The sequence below is a fragment of the Rattus norvegicus genome, chromosome 19 (genome assembly GCF_036323735.1).
Source record: "Rattus norvegicus strain BN/NHsdMcwi chromosome 19, GRCr8, whole genome shotgun sequence".
NCBI lineage: Eukaryota > Metazoa > Chordata > Mammalia > Rodentia > Muridae > Rattus > Rattus norvegicus.
The window spans coordinates 73,996,678-74,015,305 of NC_086037.1; the positions used below are offsets into that span (position 1 = coordinate 73,996,678).

The 18,628-nt window shown below is 37.9% G+C and overlaps 1 protein-coding gene across 51 annotated transcripts in view; it reads right to left on the reverse strand.

Annotated features, from left to right (window-relative positions):
• Window positions 1-18,628, reverse strand: part of Ccdc7a (coiled-coil domain containing 7A) — a 410,765-nt gene that overhangs the window by 335,943 nt on the left and 56,194 nt on the right. For 50 of the 51 annotated variants that reach the window (XM_063278219.1, XM_063278211.1, XM_063278233.1 and 47 more), the window contains 5 exons: window positions 14,889-14,915; window positions 12,624-12,696; window positions 10,733-10,763; window positions 10,270-10,359; window positions 5,653-5,720 (listed from right to left, as the gene is read on the reverse strand). In XM_063278219.1, coding sequence (XP_063134289.1) covers window positions 5,653-5,720; window positions 10,270-10,359; window positions 10,733-10,763; window positions 12,624-12,696; window positions 14,889-14,915 — 289 coding nt within the window. Of the gene's footprint in view, window positions 1-5,519; window positions 5,721-10,269; window positions 10,360-10,732; window positions 10,764-12,623; window positions 12,697-14,888; window positions 14,916-18,628 lie in introns of those variants that run through there. The other variant, NM_001047936.2, reaches the window with a different exon arrangement.

The following is an 18,628-nucleotide window of genomic DNA, read 5'->3' on the forward strand; positions in this document are numbered from 1 at the left end:
TGGAGAATTTACCATGAGGTGCTGAGAAGAGTGTATATCCTTTTGTTTTAGGATAGAATGTTCTATAAATATCTGTTAAGTCCATTTGGTTCATGACTTCTCTTAGCCTGTCTATGTCTCTGTTTAATGTCTGTTTCCATGATCTGTCCACTGATGAGAGTTGTGTGTTGAAATCTCCTACTGTTATTGTGTGAGTTGCAATGTGTGCTTTGAGCTTTAGTAAAGTTTCTTTTATGTATGTCGGTGCCCTTGCATTTGGAGCATAGATATTTAGGATTGAGAGTTCATCTTGGTGAATTTTTTCCTTTGATGACTATGAAGTGTCTTTCCTTATCTTTTTTGATGACTTTTAGTTGAAAATTGATTTTATTTGATATTAGAATGGCTACTCCAACTTGCTTCTTCAAACCATTTGCTTGGAAAGTTGTTTTCCAGGTTTTCACGCTGAGGTAGTGTCTGTCTTTGTCTGTGAGGTGTGTTTTCTGTAGGCAGCAGAATGCAGGGTCCTCATTGAGTATCCAGTTTGTTAATCTATGTCCTTTTATTGGGGAGTTGAGTCCATTGATGTTGAGGGATATTAAGGAACAGTGATTATTGCTTCCTGTTATATTGATATTTGGAATGTAGGTTATGTTTGTGTGCTTGTCTTCTCTTTGTTTTGTTGCCAAGACGATTAGTTTCTTGCTTTTTCTAGGATGTAGCTTGCCTCCTTTTGTTGTGCTTTACCATTTATTATCCTTTGTAGGGCTGGATTTGTAGAAAGATATTGTGTAAATTTGGTTTTGTCATGGAATATCTTGGTTTCTCCATCTATGTTAATTGAGAGTTTTGCTGGATACAGTAACCTGGGCTGGCATTTGTGTTCTCTTAGGGTCTGTATGACATCTGCCCAGGATCTTCTGGCTTTCATAGTCTCTGGTGAGAAGTCTGGTGTGATTCTGATAGGTCTGCCTTTATATGTTACTTGTCCTTTTTCCCTTACTGCTTTTAATATTCTTTCTTTATTTTGTGTATTTGGCATTTTGACTATTATGTGATGGGAAGAGTTTCTTTTCTGGTCCAATCTATTTGGAGTTCTGTAGGCTTTTTGTATGCTTATGGGCATCTCTTTCTTCAGGTTAGGGATGTTTTCTTCTATGATTTTGTTGAAGATATTTACTGGTCCTTTGAGCTGGGAGACTTCACTCTCTTCTATACCTATTATCCTTAGGTTTGACCTTCTCATTGAGTCCTGGATTTCCTGATGTTTTGGACCAGTAGCTTTTTCCATTTTACATTATCTTTGACCACTGTTTTGATGATTTCTATAGACTCTTCTGGCCCTGAGATTCCCTCTTCTATCTCTTGTATTCTGTTGGTGATGCTTGTATATCTACAGCTCCTTGTCTCTTCCTTTGGTTTTCTATATCCAGGGTTGTTTCCCTTTGTGCTTTCTTTATTGCTTCTATTTCCAATTTTAATTCTTTCAACTGTTTGATTGTGTTTTCCTGGAATTCTTCCAGGGATTTTTGTGATTCCTCTCTATAGGCTTCCTTGTTTATTTATGTTTTCCTGCATTTCTCTAAGGGAGTTCTTCATGTCTTTCTTGAAGTCCTCCAGCATCATGATCAAATATGGTTTTAAATCTAGATCTTGCTTTTCTGGTGTGTTTGGATATTCAGTGTTTGCTTTTGTGGGAGAATTAGGCTCTGATGTTGCCATGTAGTCTTGGTTTTTGTTGCTTGGGTTCCTGCGCTTGCCTCTCGCCATCAGGTTGTCTCTGGTGTTACCTTGTTCTGCCTCTTCTGACAGTGGCTAGACCTTCCTATAGGCCGGTGTGTCAGGAGTGCTGTAGACCTGTTTTCCTGTTTTCTTTCAACCGGTTGTGGGAACAGAGTGTTCTGCTTTTGGGTATATAGTCTTTCCTGCCTACTGGTCTTCAGCTGTTCCTATGGGACTGTGTCCTAAGTCTACCAGGCAGGTTGCTTGGAGCAGAAAAGTTGGTCTTACCTGTGGGCCTATGGCTCAAGTTGCTCGTGGGGCGCTGCTTTTGAGCTCTCTGTGAGGGCAGCAACCAGGAGGGCCTGTGCCACCTTTTCCCAGAGCCCCCGTGCACCGGGGTACCAGATGGCATTAGGTGTTTTCCTCTGGAGTCAGAAATGTGGGCAGAGTGTAGTCTCTTCTGGCCTCCAAGGCTTGTCTGTCCCTCTGAAGGTTTAGCTCTCCCTTTCACGGAATTTGGGTGCAGAGAGCTGTTGATCAGTCCCTTCAAGTCCTGGCAGTGTCTGGACCGCGGGGGACCTGCTGCTCCAGTGCCCCTGTCTTCTGGTTCCCAGAGGCCCTATACAGTTTCCTCTTGGGTCAGGGATATGGGCAGGGGTGGGCAGTATTCATGGTCTCTTCCACTCTGCAGTCTCAGGAGTGCCCACCTGTCTGGGCGGTGAGCTCTCTCTCCCATGGATTTTGGGAGCAGGGAGCTGTGGGCTGGGATCAGCGAGGTTCGGTAATTATTTTTATAAAACTAAACATAGTTAAAGCCTGGAGAAGGAAAAGAATAAATTCTGGAGAACTGACTTAGGGAGTCTGCAAGCTTAGAACATTAGCTAGTAAGGAAGAGTTAACACAAGTCTTTCTCTGCTACATTTGTTTTAATATTTCAATCTGATATTTTAAAATTATTTATTTACATTCCAAAAGTTGCCCCTCTTCCTGTCCCTTTGTCCTCAAGTTCTTCACCCTCATCCCCCTTCCCTCCCCCAGCCTCTAATAGGATGCTCCCCACCCACCCACCTACTCCTCCCTACATCCCCACACCATCCTCTTAATTCCACAGAATTAAGTGCATCCTCTCCCACTGAGGCGATATAAGGCAGTCCTCTGCTACATATGTGCCCTGGACCATAAATCAGCCCAAGTATGCTCCGTGGGTTTTGGCATAGTCTTTGGGAGCTCTGAGCGGTCCGAGTTAGTTGACCTTCCTATTGTTGTTCTTCCTATGGGGTTGCCATCCCCTTCAGCTCCTTCAGTCCTTACTATGACTCTTCCATATGAGTTCCTGACCTCAATCCAATAGTTGGCTCAGTCTAGACTCCTGTCTGTACACACAATATGGCCTCAGTAATAGCATCAGGATTTTCTGTTCATACATGGGATGCATCCTAAGTCAGGCCAGTCACCGGGTGGCCTCTTTCTTTTTTTTTTTTTTTAAAGATTTATTTATTATATACGAGTACACTGTAGCTGTCTTCAGGCACACCAGAAGAGGGCAACAGATCGCATTACAGATGGTTGTGAGCCACCATGTGGGTGCTGGGATTTGAACTCAGGACCTCTGGAAGAACAGTCAGTGCTCTTAACCACTGAGCCATCATCTCTCCAGCCCATGGCCTTTCTTTCAAACTCTACTCAATCTTTGTCCTTGCATTTCCTTTAGATAGGAACAATCTGTGTTAAAATTTTTGAAGATGAGTGAGTGGTACCTTAGCTTAAAAAGGGGGCTATGTCTGTCTACTGGAGGTGGTCTCTTTGGGTTCCATCTCCCAATTGTTGGGCAATTCAGTTAATGTCATCCCCATTGAGTCCTGGTAACCTCTCACATCCCAGGTCTCTGGGTCTCCCTTCTCCTTAAGCTTCCTTTGAACTTTTTGGCTAATATCCACTTTTCAGTGAGTACATACCATGCATATGCCTTTGGGTCTGGGTTACCTCACTCAATATGATATTTTCTAGTTCCATTCTTTTACCTGCAAAGTTCATGATGTCTTTATTTTTAATAGGTGAATAGTATTACACTGTGTAAATGAACCACATTTTCTGTATCCATTTTCGGTTGAAGGACATCTGGGTTGCTTCCAGCTTCTGACTATTTCAAAGAAGGCTGTTGTAAACATAGTGGAGCACATATCCTTGTAGTATGGTGGATCAGCTCTTGGGAATATTGCCAGGAGTGATATGGCTGGGTCTTCAGGTAAAGCTATTTTCAATTTACTACGGTCCAACACATTGATTTCCAGAGTGGTTGTACCAGTTTGCAATCTCGCTAGCAATGGAGGAGTTTTCCTTGTTATGCATGTCCTTGCTAGCATGTGCTATCCTTTGAGTTTTTGGTCTTCACCATTCTGATTGGTGTAATGTAGAATCTCAGGGTTGTTTTGATTTGCCTTTCCCTGATGATTGTGGATGTTGAAATGATTAAGGATGTTGAACATTTGAAGTGTTTCTCAGCCATTTGTGATTCCTCTTTACCCCATTTTAAAATTGAGTTATTTGGTTTTTGGAGTTTAACTTCTTGAGTTCTTTGTATATTTTGGATATTTGCCCTCCACTGGATGTGTGGTTAATGAAGAACTTTTCCCAATCTGTAGTTTGCTGTTTTGTCCTATTGATAGTGCCCTTTGCCTTATGGAAGCTTTCCCATTTCATGAGGTCCCATTTGTTAATAGTTGATCTTAGAGCCTGAGCCTCAGTAGTCTATTGAGGACATTTTTCCCTGTGCCAATGCATTCAAGGCTATTTTTCACTTTCTCTTCTTATAAATTCATTATATCTGGTTTTATGTGGAGATCCTTAATCCACGTGGACTTGAGCTTTGTACAATGAGATAAATATGAATCAATTTGCATTCTTCTATGTGCAGATTACCAGCTAGATCAGCATCGTTTGTTGAAGATGTTTTCTTTCTTCCATTGTATGATTTTGACTTCTTTGTCAAAGGTCAAGTGTCCATGGGTGTGTAGGTTTATTTTTGGGTCTTCAATTCTACTCCACTGATTATTGACCTGTCTGCCTTTCTACCAATACCATGCAGTTTTTATCATTCTTGCTCTGTAGTACAGTGTGAGGTCAGGGACGATGATTCCCCCAGAAGTTCTTTTATTGCTGAGAATTGTTTTTGTTATCCTGGGTTTTTTGTTTTTCTATATGAAGTTGAGAATTGCTCTTTCCATGTCTGTGAAGAATTGTGTTGGAATGTTGATGGGGATGGCATTGAATTTGTAGATTGCTTTTGATAGGATGGCCATTTTTATTATGTTAATCCTACTATTCTGTGTGCATGAGAGAACTTTCCATCTTCTAAGGTCTTCTTTGATTTCTTTCCACAGAGATTTGAAGTTCTTGTCATACAGATCTTTCACTTGTTTGGTTAGAGTTACACCAAAATATTTCATATTATTTGTAACTATTGTGAAGGGTGGTGTTTCCCTATTTATCATTTGTATAAAGCTAGGCTTCTGATTTGTTTGAGTTAATTTTAAATCCAGCCACCTTACTGATGTTTCTCAACTGAAGAAGTACTCTGAAGAAGAAAATTGGTCAGGGAAGAAAAGTGACAAGTACATTTTCAAAATCTCAGCTACTTTACATTTTAATCATAGCATTGAAAAGTTGGCTTGAGAAAAGTTATTCATTTATCACTTAAGCCATTGGGATTTAATGACTTTTTAAGAGTATGTAATATAATCAATAGTAATAGTAGAACCCCTTACCTTCTGCTATTCATTCTCCATCTCTAATCCTGTAAAAGTTCCTTGTTTTTTTCCTTTTTGACCTTTCCCAGTCATATCCTGGCCTGATTTAAAACTATATATTTATTATTTTTATGTTAAAAAATTGTGACTAAGGTACAGTTTTACAACTTTAGGAAAGAAAAGATCACATATCTTCATGCCTTACCTATCTTTTTTCTTTTCTGATTTTCCAGATTTCTTGGGTCGCACTTCTTTGCTTGTAGCCTTTGCTTTCTACAATTGTAAACATGTCAAAATAAGGATAGCATAAGAGTGCATGGCGATATATGGTACTCAGATTTTTCCTTTACACTGAGAGTACTCTACTGTTTCTGTGGAACTTATCTGAACCAAAACAAAATGGAATTGGTGATATACCTAAGCTGTTTGTATTTGTAATTAAAAGAGAGGGTACTTGCACATGCACATGTGAAGAGCTCAGAAGTCTTCCTCTATTACTTTTCATCTTACCTTTAGAAACAGAGCCTCTCATTTAACACGGACTTCAGCCTTCTGGCTAGACTGGCTGGCCAGCAAGTTTTTGGGATCTGGTCATCTCTATTCCCCAGTGCTGGGGTTATGAATACACCACTGCATCCAGTTTTCTTTTTAATGTGGGTTCTAATGATCTGTGTTCAGCTCCTTGTGCTTCTGCAGTAAGCACTTTGCCAATAATCTCTCTCTATCCTTTGTATACATACATTTTGAGTAATTTCACACACTGAAATAATTAATTTCCTCTGGTGGGTTTTCAGTTTTGATGCGGTGTGGTCTATGGCTCCAGAAATTTACCTCATTGTGCCATATGTGCAGTAGAGCCAGAGAGACATGCAAAAATTCATTAGGCTGACATAATACAAAAATGCCATCAGTGATACATTTAAAAACTATGGTGAATGGCTCTGAATACACAAGTGAGAAAACCCATGTGTATGTAGAGGTTCAACCTGAAGTAAAAACAGGTTCATATGAAACTGCAAAGAAAGTTGAAACACCAGATGTGGCTTGTGTGGGACTCTGTATGTTGAGAATCATTGAACTGCTATAATTCTGAGAATAGTCATATAGGAAGTGACACTATTAGGATGTTAGGCCTGGTTGGAATAGATGTGGCCTTATTGGGGAAAGTGTGTTACTATGAGGGTGGGCTCTAAGGTCTCCTAGGCTCAAACTATGCCCAGTGTGGCACACAGTCTTCTTCTGCTGCCTACAGATCCAGATGTAGAACCCTCAGCTCCTTCTCCAGAGCAATGTCTGCCTGCATGCTTCCAGGCTTCCCCCCATGATAAAAATGGACTAAACCTCTGAAACTATAAGCTAGTCCCAATTAAAATGTTTTCCTTTATAGGAGTTGTTGTGGTCATGGTCTCTTTTCATAACAAGAAAACCTTTGCTAAAATACTGGCAAAGATACCTTCAACTTGTGTTTGTTCCAGTGTCATAACACACAAAAGTGAAGTTTAAATTATACTCAAATTGTGTAACATAGTTCAAACAAAATTTTATCTAAAACCATCATTATATCATAACCAACCACATGTTTTAGAGCACTTCTTGAGAGAGGATCTAAGTGATCTAGACTGGATATAAGCTCATAATCCTCCTGTCTCAGCTTCTCAAATGGTTGACATATATATATATATACAATTATATATATATAAAATTATATATATATCACCATGCCTGCACAAAATATTCTTGAACTACTCTACAGAACCAGATTGTTTTATATATTATGTAGAGAAATAATTTTAACAATTATTAAAGTTATAGATAATATAGACAAAGACAGTATTATGATTAATTTATATTTAAAAACCTCATTAAAATATATTGTAGTGATAAACTTTTCACAAGTTAAACATTAGGTGAAATAATTCCTTGAAAATAAAAAGCTAGAGCCAGATGGTGGCGGTGGTGGTGGTGGTGGTTCACACCTTTAATCCTGGCACTTGGGTGGCATATGCAGGGAGATCTCTGTGAGTTCAAGACCAGCCTGGTCTGCAGAGCAAGTCCTCAGACATCTATGGCTACACACAGAAATCTTGTTTAAAAGCAAAAGAAAACAAAAACCCAAAAACAGAAACAGCAGTAAAACTCTGAAAACACACCACTTGGGAGGTGAATCAGGACAATCAAGGATTTAAAACCATTCTTAGTTTACAGTAAGTTTGTGGCCAGACTGGATACAGAAGACACTGTCTTAATAACAAGAACATCACAATAAAAAAAACACAGGAATATGGAAACAGAGCAATGAATTTTAATAACTATGTCATCCCCCAAATAACATAGTGTGCTTTTGAGGATGTTTCCTCTCTAACTCATATATCGTACAGACCAGTAAATACTTAATAATGAGAGGTTGCCAACAGAAAATAATTTCTGCTTTCTCCTCCAGTATCAAAGAAATATCAAGTAACCAACAAAAGTGGATTCAAGAGAATTGTGTGGGACACAATGGTCCAGGCATAATATCCCAGCAGTTAGGAGATTAAGTCAGGTGGGTTGAAGTGAGTTCTTGGCTAGCCTGCAGTACAGTATAAGAAAAAGCCTCCAAAATTCCAAAAGAAGAGTGTTTAAACTATACATATAATGATTTAGCTGTTTCATCACAGTTTACCTTGTCTGACTCTTGCCTGTAATTTGCATTTATAACATGAGTAAAAATGGTAAGAAGATAAAACATAAAGGGAGGCAGATTTTCTTATATCATTGGCATTGTACTAATTTCTACTCACACTAGTTAGTATAGTTAACTAACTATAATTATAGTTGGTATAATAAGCTAGTTATAGAGAATATAAAATGCATTTAAAAGACTTAGGGTTTGTGGATTTAGTGCAGTGGTATTTTTTGCTTAATAACCAAAAAGCCCTAAGTTAAGTCTTCAGATCTAGGGGGGAGACAAAAACTTTGACTCTCTCATTCACTAACAAATTCACAAAGTTAAATATTTGCCATGAAAATGTCTTTCATGAATCTGAAAAGGATATCAGAAGATAAAAAGATCTTTCAACTTCATGGGATTGTTATAGTGAAAATTGCCATCTTACCAAAAGCCATCAACAGATTCGATGCAATCCCCATCAAAATTTCAACACAATTCTTTGATGACCTTGTAAGGACAATACTCAATTTCATATGTAAAAAACAAAAAAGTCAGGATAGATAAACAATTCTGAACAATAAAAGAACTTCCAGATTCAGCTCACCACCCCTGATTTGAAGCTGTGCTACACTGCTATGATAAAAAAAAACTGCATGGTGTTAGCATAAAAATGGACATGTTAATCGATGGAATCAATCCACATACCTATGAATACCTGTTTCCTTCCTAATAAAGGAGCCAGAAATACCCATTAGAAACAAAAAGAATTTCCAACAAATGGTGTTGGTCAAACTGGATGTCTACATGTAGACGAATGCAAATAGATCCGTATTTATCACTTTGCATAAAACTCAAGTTCAATTGGATCAAAGATCTCAATATAAAACCAGACACACTGAACTTGATAGAAGAGAAAGTAGGAAATATCCTTGAATGCTTTGGCATTGAAGACAACTTCTTAAAGAGAACATGGGTAATGGTGGCACTAAAATCAACTGAAAAACTTCTATAAGGCAAAGGACACTGTCAGGCGCCATCTAGGAAAAGCTAAAGCTGACAGGTTACTTCCCAGGAGATGCTTCATCATCTTTTCATGGTCTGCTATGGATGAGCTCTGAGAGGCAAGGTCCCAAGGGACTTCATCTCATTTGAGCTACAGAGTAAGAGAATAGTGCTTATTTAAGCACATGTAATAAAATTATAATACTAAGTACTATCTGTCTTTGGTCTTCATCCAAAACTGTATTGAAGAGTACCCAGTACCAGTCACCAAAAGGATAGGGCAGACCCCTGGTAAGACACCATCAATAGGACAACACTACAGCCAACACAGTGAGAAAAGATTTTCACCAAGACAGTGCTAATATATGAAATATATTTAAAAGAAACAACTCAAGAAACTAGACATCAATAAAACAAACAATTCTGTTTAAAAAAATGGCATACAGATCTGAACAGATAATTCTCAGTTGAGGAATCTTAAATGGCCAAGAAACTCAATGAAGAAATGTTCAACAGAAATGTTCAACATCTTTATCAGGGAAATTCAAATCAAATTGACTTTGAAATTCTATATAACACCTGTCAAAATGGCTAAGATCAGTAACACATGTGACAACTCATGCTGGTGAGGAGCAAGGGAACACTGCTCCATTGCTGGTGTGAGTGCAAACATGTACATCCACTGCGGAAATCAATGTGGTGGTTCCTTATCCAGTCTTGATATGAGGGCTTATGCCTACCCAGTCTCATTGCATCTTGTCATGCCATGTTTGGTTGATATTCCTGAGAGGCCTGCTCTTTTCTGAAGGGAAACAGAAGAACAGTGGTTCTGGAGAAGAGGGTAGGTGGGGAAGGGAACAGAAGGAGTAGTGGGAGGGGAGGCTGCAGTTGACTTGTATTGCATGGGAGAAAAATAAAAAGAAACAGAAGTTAAAATAAAAAATAGATGTTTTTTACAATGATTAAGCTGTTTCTCTTTGCATCTTTATGGGTTTGATAGTTAATATGGAAATTTAGAACATTAATTTAAGGCTTTGAAACAGAGCTTCTAAAAATTATGAGTAATAGAAATGTGTCATAAAACAAATGATTGTCACTTTGATTCCCATCTGTATGGTAATAGGTCTTAATTGTTACTGCACATCAGTTTTATTTGTTACATGTACCAACCTGTATTTCTCTCAGCCTTCGTATTTCACCTTTCAGGAGGGCTTTCTCCATTACTAACAGTTGAACATTAGTTTCCATTTTTTTATATTTCTAAAGGCAAATGTAATAATTTCAATTAAAATTAGGCATCTCAATAAGGTTAACTTCAATACTTAGTTACTAATTTAAGACTAACTTCACTAAAACATGAAAACAGAATGGACTACTGGCATTGATTTCTAAGCTGCCATTGGTATTGATATATCTAGATAAGAACTAGATTTCAGCTTAGTATTTCGGAAGTGTTTCTGAATGACCATGATGTCGATAAAGTGAAAAGAACATGCAATTCCTTCTAGTTCACAACCTGGGTAAACTGAGTGAGTGCTTATCTCTAATTACAATGAGAGAAAATGGCCATTTCTAGAGTGTCTTCAAAATTCAAGGGCAAGGTACAATACCAAATTAAGAATGTTATACTTACAGCCTCAGCTTCAGTCTGATCACTTAAAGCTCTGAAAAACAGACCAAAGGTAACTATGCTATAGTAAATATATACATTTTCAAGTTATAGAACACATTTACATTTTTTAAAAAGATTTTTACCAAGTGTCCTTTTCCTAGTCTCGCAACCTACTGCAAAATCTAGCCTCCTGCGAGGATCATTCCTACACATATCCACCAACAGTGCCCTGTAATTAACATCCCTTCAGTCCCAGCACACATGAGACAGAGACAAACAGATCTCTGAGTTCAAGGCCAGCCTGGTCTACAGAGCAAGTTCCAGGACAGCCAAGCTTAGGCAGGGAAGGAAACCATGGAAAACAGAACGTTGGTGAAGATGTAATTGAATGAGGGCGCTATATTCCAGCCCCAGCAAGCAGCAGAACTTGGCAGCTTCAGCCATGTGATTCTGTCTTTAGAACCAAAGATAGGAGAAAGCAGTTATGGAATCTCAGCAACTAAGGAAAGCCAGTAAGGTCAGGCATGTAACATGGATGTCCCCACATGGAGGCCCAGAGAGAACATTGTTTGAAGCTGTGGAGGTGAAGGCTTGATTGTCTTGGACACCCGAAGAGGTTAGATTTGCCAGTGACAGGACATACCTGCCAAGGAAAGCTGCTAACAAGGAGGGAGAACAGCCTAAGAGGAAAAAATTGTGCTGTACTCAACAAAGCTAAAAGGAGTTGGAGATCTGAAGAGCATTTTGACATCAGACATGCAGAGTTTGGAGTTTCTCTAGCTGTTTTTCAGTTTTGCTGTGGTCCAGTATTTCCTCACTATGCTTTCTTGCTTACATTTTGGAATGGTAATGTATATCTTGTGCACACTTATATTGTATGTGATGTGTTTTTTATTTTGATATTATAGGGGATTACAGTCAAGTGATTGAATGATCTCAGAAGAGACTTAAGAACTTTGGACTTTTAAATATTGTTGTGGCTGTGATCGACTATGGAGACTTTTGAAGTTGGACTAAATAGATTTCGCATTATGTTATGGCTACAGGTGCATGGAGGCCAGGGAATAGAATATGGTGGTTTGATTAGGTATGCCTCCCCGCCCAGACTCATGAAGTTGAATACTTGGCCTATAGGGAAGGGCACTATTAGGAGGTGTGGCCTTGTTGGAGGAAGTATGTCACTGTGGGGGGCTGGGCTTTAAAGTCTCCTGTGCCCATGCTACTCCCAGTATGTCACACAGGCCACCTCTGCTGCCTGCAGATCTTCAGCGCCATGTCTGCCTAGATGCTGCCATGCTCCCCACCATGGCAGTAATGGAATAAACCTCTAAGACCTCTAGACTAAACTAACTTGGGCCCGTGGTGGCTCACAGAGACTGAATTATCAACCAAATAGTATGCACAGGATGAACCTAGGTCCACTATACATTTGTAGCAGATGTGCAGCTTGTTCTTCATATTGGTCCCCTAACAATTAGAGTAGGGAACTGTCTCTGACTCTGTTGTCTGCTTTGGATTCCTTTCCTATAGCTGGACTGCCTTCTCTGGCTTCAGTGGGAAAGGATGCACTTAGTCCTGCTAGGATTTGATATATCAGGTTGGGGTGGTACCAGTGAATGCCCTCCCCTTATTTGAGAGGGTGTGGGGATATGGGGGAGGGAGAGAGGAGGAAAGGGATCTCTGTTCAGGCCATAAAGTGAATTAATTAATTAATTAATTAATTAGCAAAAAAGAGGTCAGCTTATGATAAAGACCTTTTTTTTAAATAAAATCATAGGTTTGACTATATTAGGCTTTTCTGTTTCTCCCTCAGATGTGCAGACATTATTTCTTATATATGCTCCCAATGTTTCTTTTCTATCCACCCAATTTTATAAGTAGAAAATAAGAAATAATTGTTTCCAAAGCTTACTTTTCTAACATAGTTGTCTGATTTTCAAATATTTTCATCATTGTATTCATCCGATTAGTCACTGAAGGAGTTCCTATTACAAAATATATAAAGGTGTTGTAATGGCTGAAGTTATATGCCCATACAATTCACTCATATGCATGAGAAAACTAAATAATCACAGGAGGTGATACGTTTCTCTCAACCACATTTACCTTATTTTACTTTGTCCTATATATCATCTCTGACTTTCAATAGAAAATTTCAATTTTCTATTTGAAATAGAAATTTCAAATAGAGAAATTTCATAGAAAATACCTATGATATGAGGCATACCTAGAGGATGGGGGCTAGGAGAACAGAATTCTCAAGACTTAGGCAACTATGAGCACAAGATTTCAGACAGTACAGGTAAGTTATCAGACAGGAATTTTAAACAATTAATTGACAGTATTTATTGCCTAGGGAAAAACTGGTAGCATACAAAAGCAGATGGATAATATAAAAAGAAATTCTAAAAAATAAAAGGAAATGCTAAAGGTCTACTGTAATAAAGAATGCCTTGTGTCTGATACAGGCAATAAGTAAAAGTAAAGAGAGATGGCTCAATGCTTAAGAGCAAAGATTGCTCTTCCACAGGTTCTCCGTTCAATTTTCAGTAACCATATGGTGGCTCAGAACCACCTGAAATGGGATTAGACTCCATTTTCTGATATACATAAAGACAGAGCATATATAAAAATAAATTTTATATATAAATTTAAGGGGGGCTGGAGAGATGGCTCAGAGTACTGACTGCTCTTCCAGAGGTCCTCAGTTTAATTTTCAGCAACCACATGGTAGCTTACAACCATCTGCAATTGGATCTGATGCTCTCTTCTGGCATGTCTGAAGAGAGCAACAGTATGCACACACACACACACACACACACACACATATCACATGTGTGTGTTGTGTAAATCTTTTAAAAATTAAAAAAATAAGAAAATAAAGAAAATGTCTCCATTTAATACATACATACATACATACATACATACATACATACATACATACATACAGTCAGTATTAGCCAACACCTTTAATCCCAGAAGTTACAGAGCCAGACAAATTCTCTAAAAGTTTAAGTCCACCCTGTCTACTTACTGTACAGCCAAGTCTACACAAAATAAACCCTATCTTGGAAAAAAAGAAAAAATACAGAATAATCACTGTACACATTGCATTGTGCCAGTCATACCATGTATTCTAATCTATATGGGCTCTTTTTAAAAACTTTTTATTGATTCTTTATGAATTTTACATCATGCACCCCAACCCCATTTGTCTCCCAATACTTTCATATCTCCCCTCCACCTTTTGCGACCTCTCCCACAAAAGAAAATAATAAGATAGTATGAAAACAAAAACAAACAAAACAAACAGAAAACATCTTGTTGTTGGAGTTGAAGTGTGTGTCACAGTGACTCACACAGTATAGCCATTTATCTACTCATCATCAAATGTTCATTGCTATAAGTCATTGGTCTGTTTCAAGGTCTATGGATTCTGTTACACTATCAATACTGGATCCTCACAGGGATTTCCTTTTGGATATCCTGTCATTGCCCTGTGTCTTGAAGATCCTTGCTGTCTAATAAATGTCTATTCTATGTGGCTACTGTAAGGTAAAAAAATGTAATTTAATACTTGGAATCCTGTGAAAAACAACCTGTACATTTTAAATAATTCTTAAGTGTATTTTGTAGACTATTAAAGCACTTACTTGAAAAAGTTAGTGAGTATGAAACTGTCATTAGAAACTACCCAAACTAAGAGGCATATGAGGTAAAAATGTGAGCATTCAAGATCTTTAAATTCAACGCTCAGTTTAAAAAAAAAAACAGGTGCAATACATGTCTAATGGGGTAATAAAAACAAGTGTAATATATGGCTATTGGGAAAAATGAGGTTTAATATATGAATAACATGACAATAAAAACAGGTGTAATACATACTCAATGCGGGTAATAAAACCAGGTGTAATACATGACAAAGGACTAATGAAAGAGCAATGTGAAGTGATATTGACTACAGCCTTTCTAAAATTAATGAGACTAAGTCATATATCATTTAAAATTTTTGTTATCACTGTATGGGTATGCATAATGTGTATATCCAGTGATTATAGCAAGGCCTGAGTGTGGAGAGTTTAGCAGAGCTTTATGGAATCTGATTTCCTGCTTCCACTACCATACAAGTTCCAAGGACTAACTCAGATGATCAAGCTTGTGCAGTAAGTACTTTTACCTGTTGAGCCACTTGGCTGTTCCAAACCTGAAAAACATAAATAAAAACAAAATCAAAAATATGCACCTAAACATGTAATAAAATTCTAAATGTATAAAAATCAAAGATGAAGAGACAAGTGTAAAAACGTCAAAGGGAGCAGAAATAACCTTATATAGAGGAAAAACATGAAAATCATACCAGACTTCTCTGCCACCCATACAAGCAGCCAGGAAAGCAATCATGGCATGTAAGATGTTTCCAGGAGTTCCTGTCTTCATCTGCATCCCAGAATTAACCCTATGGCACAGCATTCTGATCCCAAATCCCACCTGGAGAGGGCTGGTTTCCCAGGAGTGCAGTACTCCAAAGTTCACACACAGGAGAGATGAACACTTTTGCTCCAATAACTGGTCAAAAAGAGACCTCCAGGAGACAAGAGAGCTCAATGACCTTAGAGCAACTGGGGACAGGATTCTTCTGGTATCCATCTGTGCCCTGGAGTTAACCCTCTGGCACAGTTCTCTAGACCCAAATCCCTTCTGGAGAAAGCTGGTCTCCCAGGAGTGATGACACACTTAAGAACACAGGCTCACAGGCTTGCAGGTTTACAGACTCATAGGCTCACAGGCTCACAAGCTCATAGGCTCACAGGCTCACAGAAGGGATAGGCTCCAGTCAGAGACAGCAAGACCAACTAGCACTAAAGATAACCGGATGGCAAGTGGCAAGTACAAAAACCTAAGCAATAGAAACCAAGGCTACATGACATCATCAGAACCCAATTCTCCCATTACGTCAAGTCCTGGATAGCCAAGCACACCAGAAAAACAAGATTTGAATTTAAAATCACATCCCATGATGATGATGGAGGATTTTACAAAGGACATAAATAACTCCCATAAAGAAATACAGGACAGCACAGGTAAACAGGTAAAAGCCCTTAAAGAGGAAACACAAAAATTTCTTAAAGGATTACAGAAAATCACAACCAAACAGGGGAAGGAATTGAACAAAATCATCCAGGGTATAAAAACAGAAATAAAAACAATAAAGAAATCACAAAGGGAGACAACCCTGGAGATAGAAAAACTTGTAAAGAAATCAGGTTTATAGATGCAAGCATCACCAACAGAATACAATTTATAGAGAGAATCTCAGGGGCAGAAGATACCATAGAAAACATTGACACGACAGTCAAAGAAAATGAAATATGCAAAAAGCTCATAACCCAAAACATCCAGGAAATCCAGGACACAATGAGAAGATCAAATCTAAAGATAATAAGTACAGAAGAGAGCAAAAATTCCCAACTTAAAGGGCCATTAAATATCTTCAACAAAATTATAGAAGAAACCTAATGAAAGAGATGCCCATAAACATACAAGAAGCCTACAGAACTCCAACTAGATTGAACCAGAAAAGAAATTCTTCTCATCATGTAATAGTCAAAACACCAAAAACATAAAACAAAGAAAGACTATTAAAAGCAGTAAGGGGAAAAGGTGAAGCAACATATAAAGGCAGACTTAGCAGAATTACACCAGACTTCTCAACAGAGACTATGAAAGACAGAAGACCTTGGGCAGATGTCATACAGGCCCTAAGAGAACACAAATGTCAGCCCAGACTACTAAACACAGCAAATCTCTCAATTACCGTAGATGGAGAAAGCAAAATATTTCATGACAAAACCAAATTTACACAATATCTTTCCTCAAATCCAGCCCTACAAAGGATAATAGATGGAAAACTCAAACACAAGAGGGAAACTATAAGCTAGAAAAAGCAAGAAAGTAATCTTTGTTCAAATAACCCAAAAGATGATAGTCACACAAATATAATTTCACCTCTAACAACAAAAATAACAGGAAGCAACAATCACTATTTAATATCTCTTGATATCAATGGACTCAATTCTCTAATAAAAACATATAAACTAACTGACTGTATAAGTAAACAGGATCCAGCATTTTGCTACATACAGGAAACACACTTCAGTGACAAAGACAGACACTACGTCAGAGTAAACAGCTGGGAAAAATTTCCAAGCAAATGGTCTCAAGAAACAAGCTGGAGTAACCCAATCAAATATTAAATAAAATTGACTTTCAACCAAAAGTTATCAAAAAAGATAATGAAGGACATTTCATACTCATCAAAGGAAAAACCCTAACTCTCAATTCTGAACATCTATGCTCCAAATACAAGGGCACCCACACTCATAAAAGAAACTTTACTAAAGCTCAAAGCATACATTGTACCATGCACAATAATAGTGAGAGACTTCAACACCCTATGCTCATCAATGGCTAGATCATGAAAACTGAAACTAAACAGAGACACAGAGAAATTAACAGAAGATATGAACCAAATGGATTTAACAGATATCTATGGAACATTTCATCTTAAAACAAAAGGATATACCTTCTTCTCATCACCTCATGGTACCTTCTCCAAAACTGACCATATAATTGGTCACAAAACAGGCCTCAACAGATACAAGAAGATTGAAATAGCCCCATGCATCCTATCAGATCTCTATGGACTAAGACTGGTCTTCAATAACAACAAAAACAACATAAAGACCACATACACATGGAAGCTGAGCAACAATCTACTCAATGATAACTTGGTCAAGGAAGAACTAAATAAAGAAATTAAAGGCTTTTTAGAATTCAATGAAAATGAAGGTAATACATAGCCAAACATGTGACACACAATGAAAGCAGTGCTAAGAGGGAAAGTCAGAGCTCTGAGTGCCTCCAAAAGGAATTGGAGAGAACACACACTAGCAATTTGACAGTACATCTGAAAGCACTATAATAAAGAGAAGCAATTACACCCAAGAGGAGAGGAAGACAGGAAACAAAGTCAGGGCTGGCTTAATTCAACCAAGTAGAAACAAAAAGAACTATACAAAGAAGCAACAAAACCAGGAGCTAGTTCTTTAAGAAAATAAACAAGATAGATAAACCCTTAACCAGACTAAACAGAGGGCACAGAGATTGTATCCAAGTTATCAATATCAGAAATGGAAAGGAAGACATAACAAGAGAAACCAAGGAAATGAATAAAAGAATTGTCAGATACTAATACTCAACAAAACTTGAAAATTTGGATGAAATGGGGAATTTTCTAGACAGATACAAAAGTTAAATCAGGATCAAATAAACCATCTAAATAGTCCCATAACTGCTAAAAAATAAGTTATTCAAAGTCTCCCAACAAAAATAGTCCAGGACCAGGTGGGTTTAGGTCAGAATTCTATCAGACCTTCAAAGAATACCTAATACCAATACTCTTCAAACTATTTCACAAGGTAAAAACAGAAGGAATATTATACAATTTGCTCTATGAAGCCACAATTACACTTAAAGGTAAACCACACAAAGACCCAACAAAGAAAGACAACTTAAACAAAGTGACTGGATATAAAATTAACTCAAACAAATCAGTTGCCATTTTCTACTCAAAGGATAAACAGGCTGAAAAATAAATTAAGGAAATGACACCCTTCACAATAGTCACAAATAACATGAAATACCTTAGTATGAATCTAACCAAGTAAGGGAAATATTTGTACGACAAGAACTCCAACTCTCTGAAGAAAGAAATCGAAGATCTCAGAACTTGAAAACATCTCCCATGCCCATGAATTAGCAGGGTTGATATATTAAAAGTGGACATCTTCACTGCTCCCAAACACCGTGGGAGACAGAGCTCACTGCCCGGACAGGTGGGAACTCCTGAGACTGCAG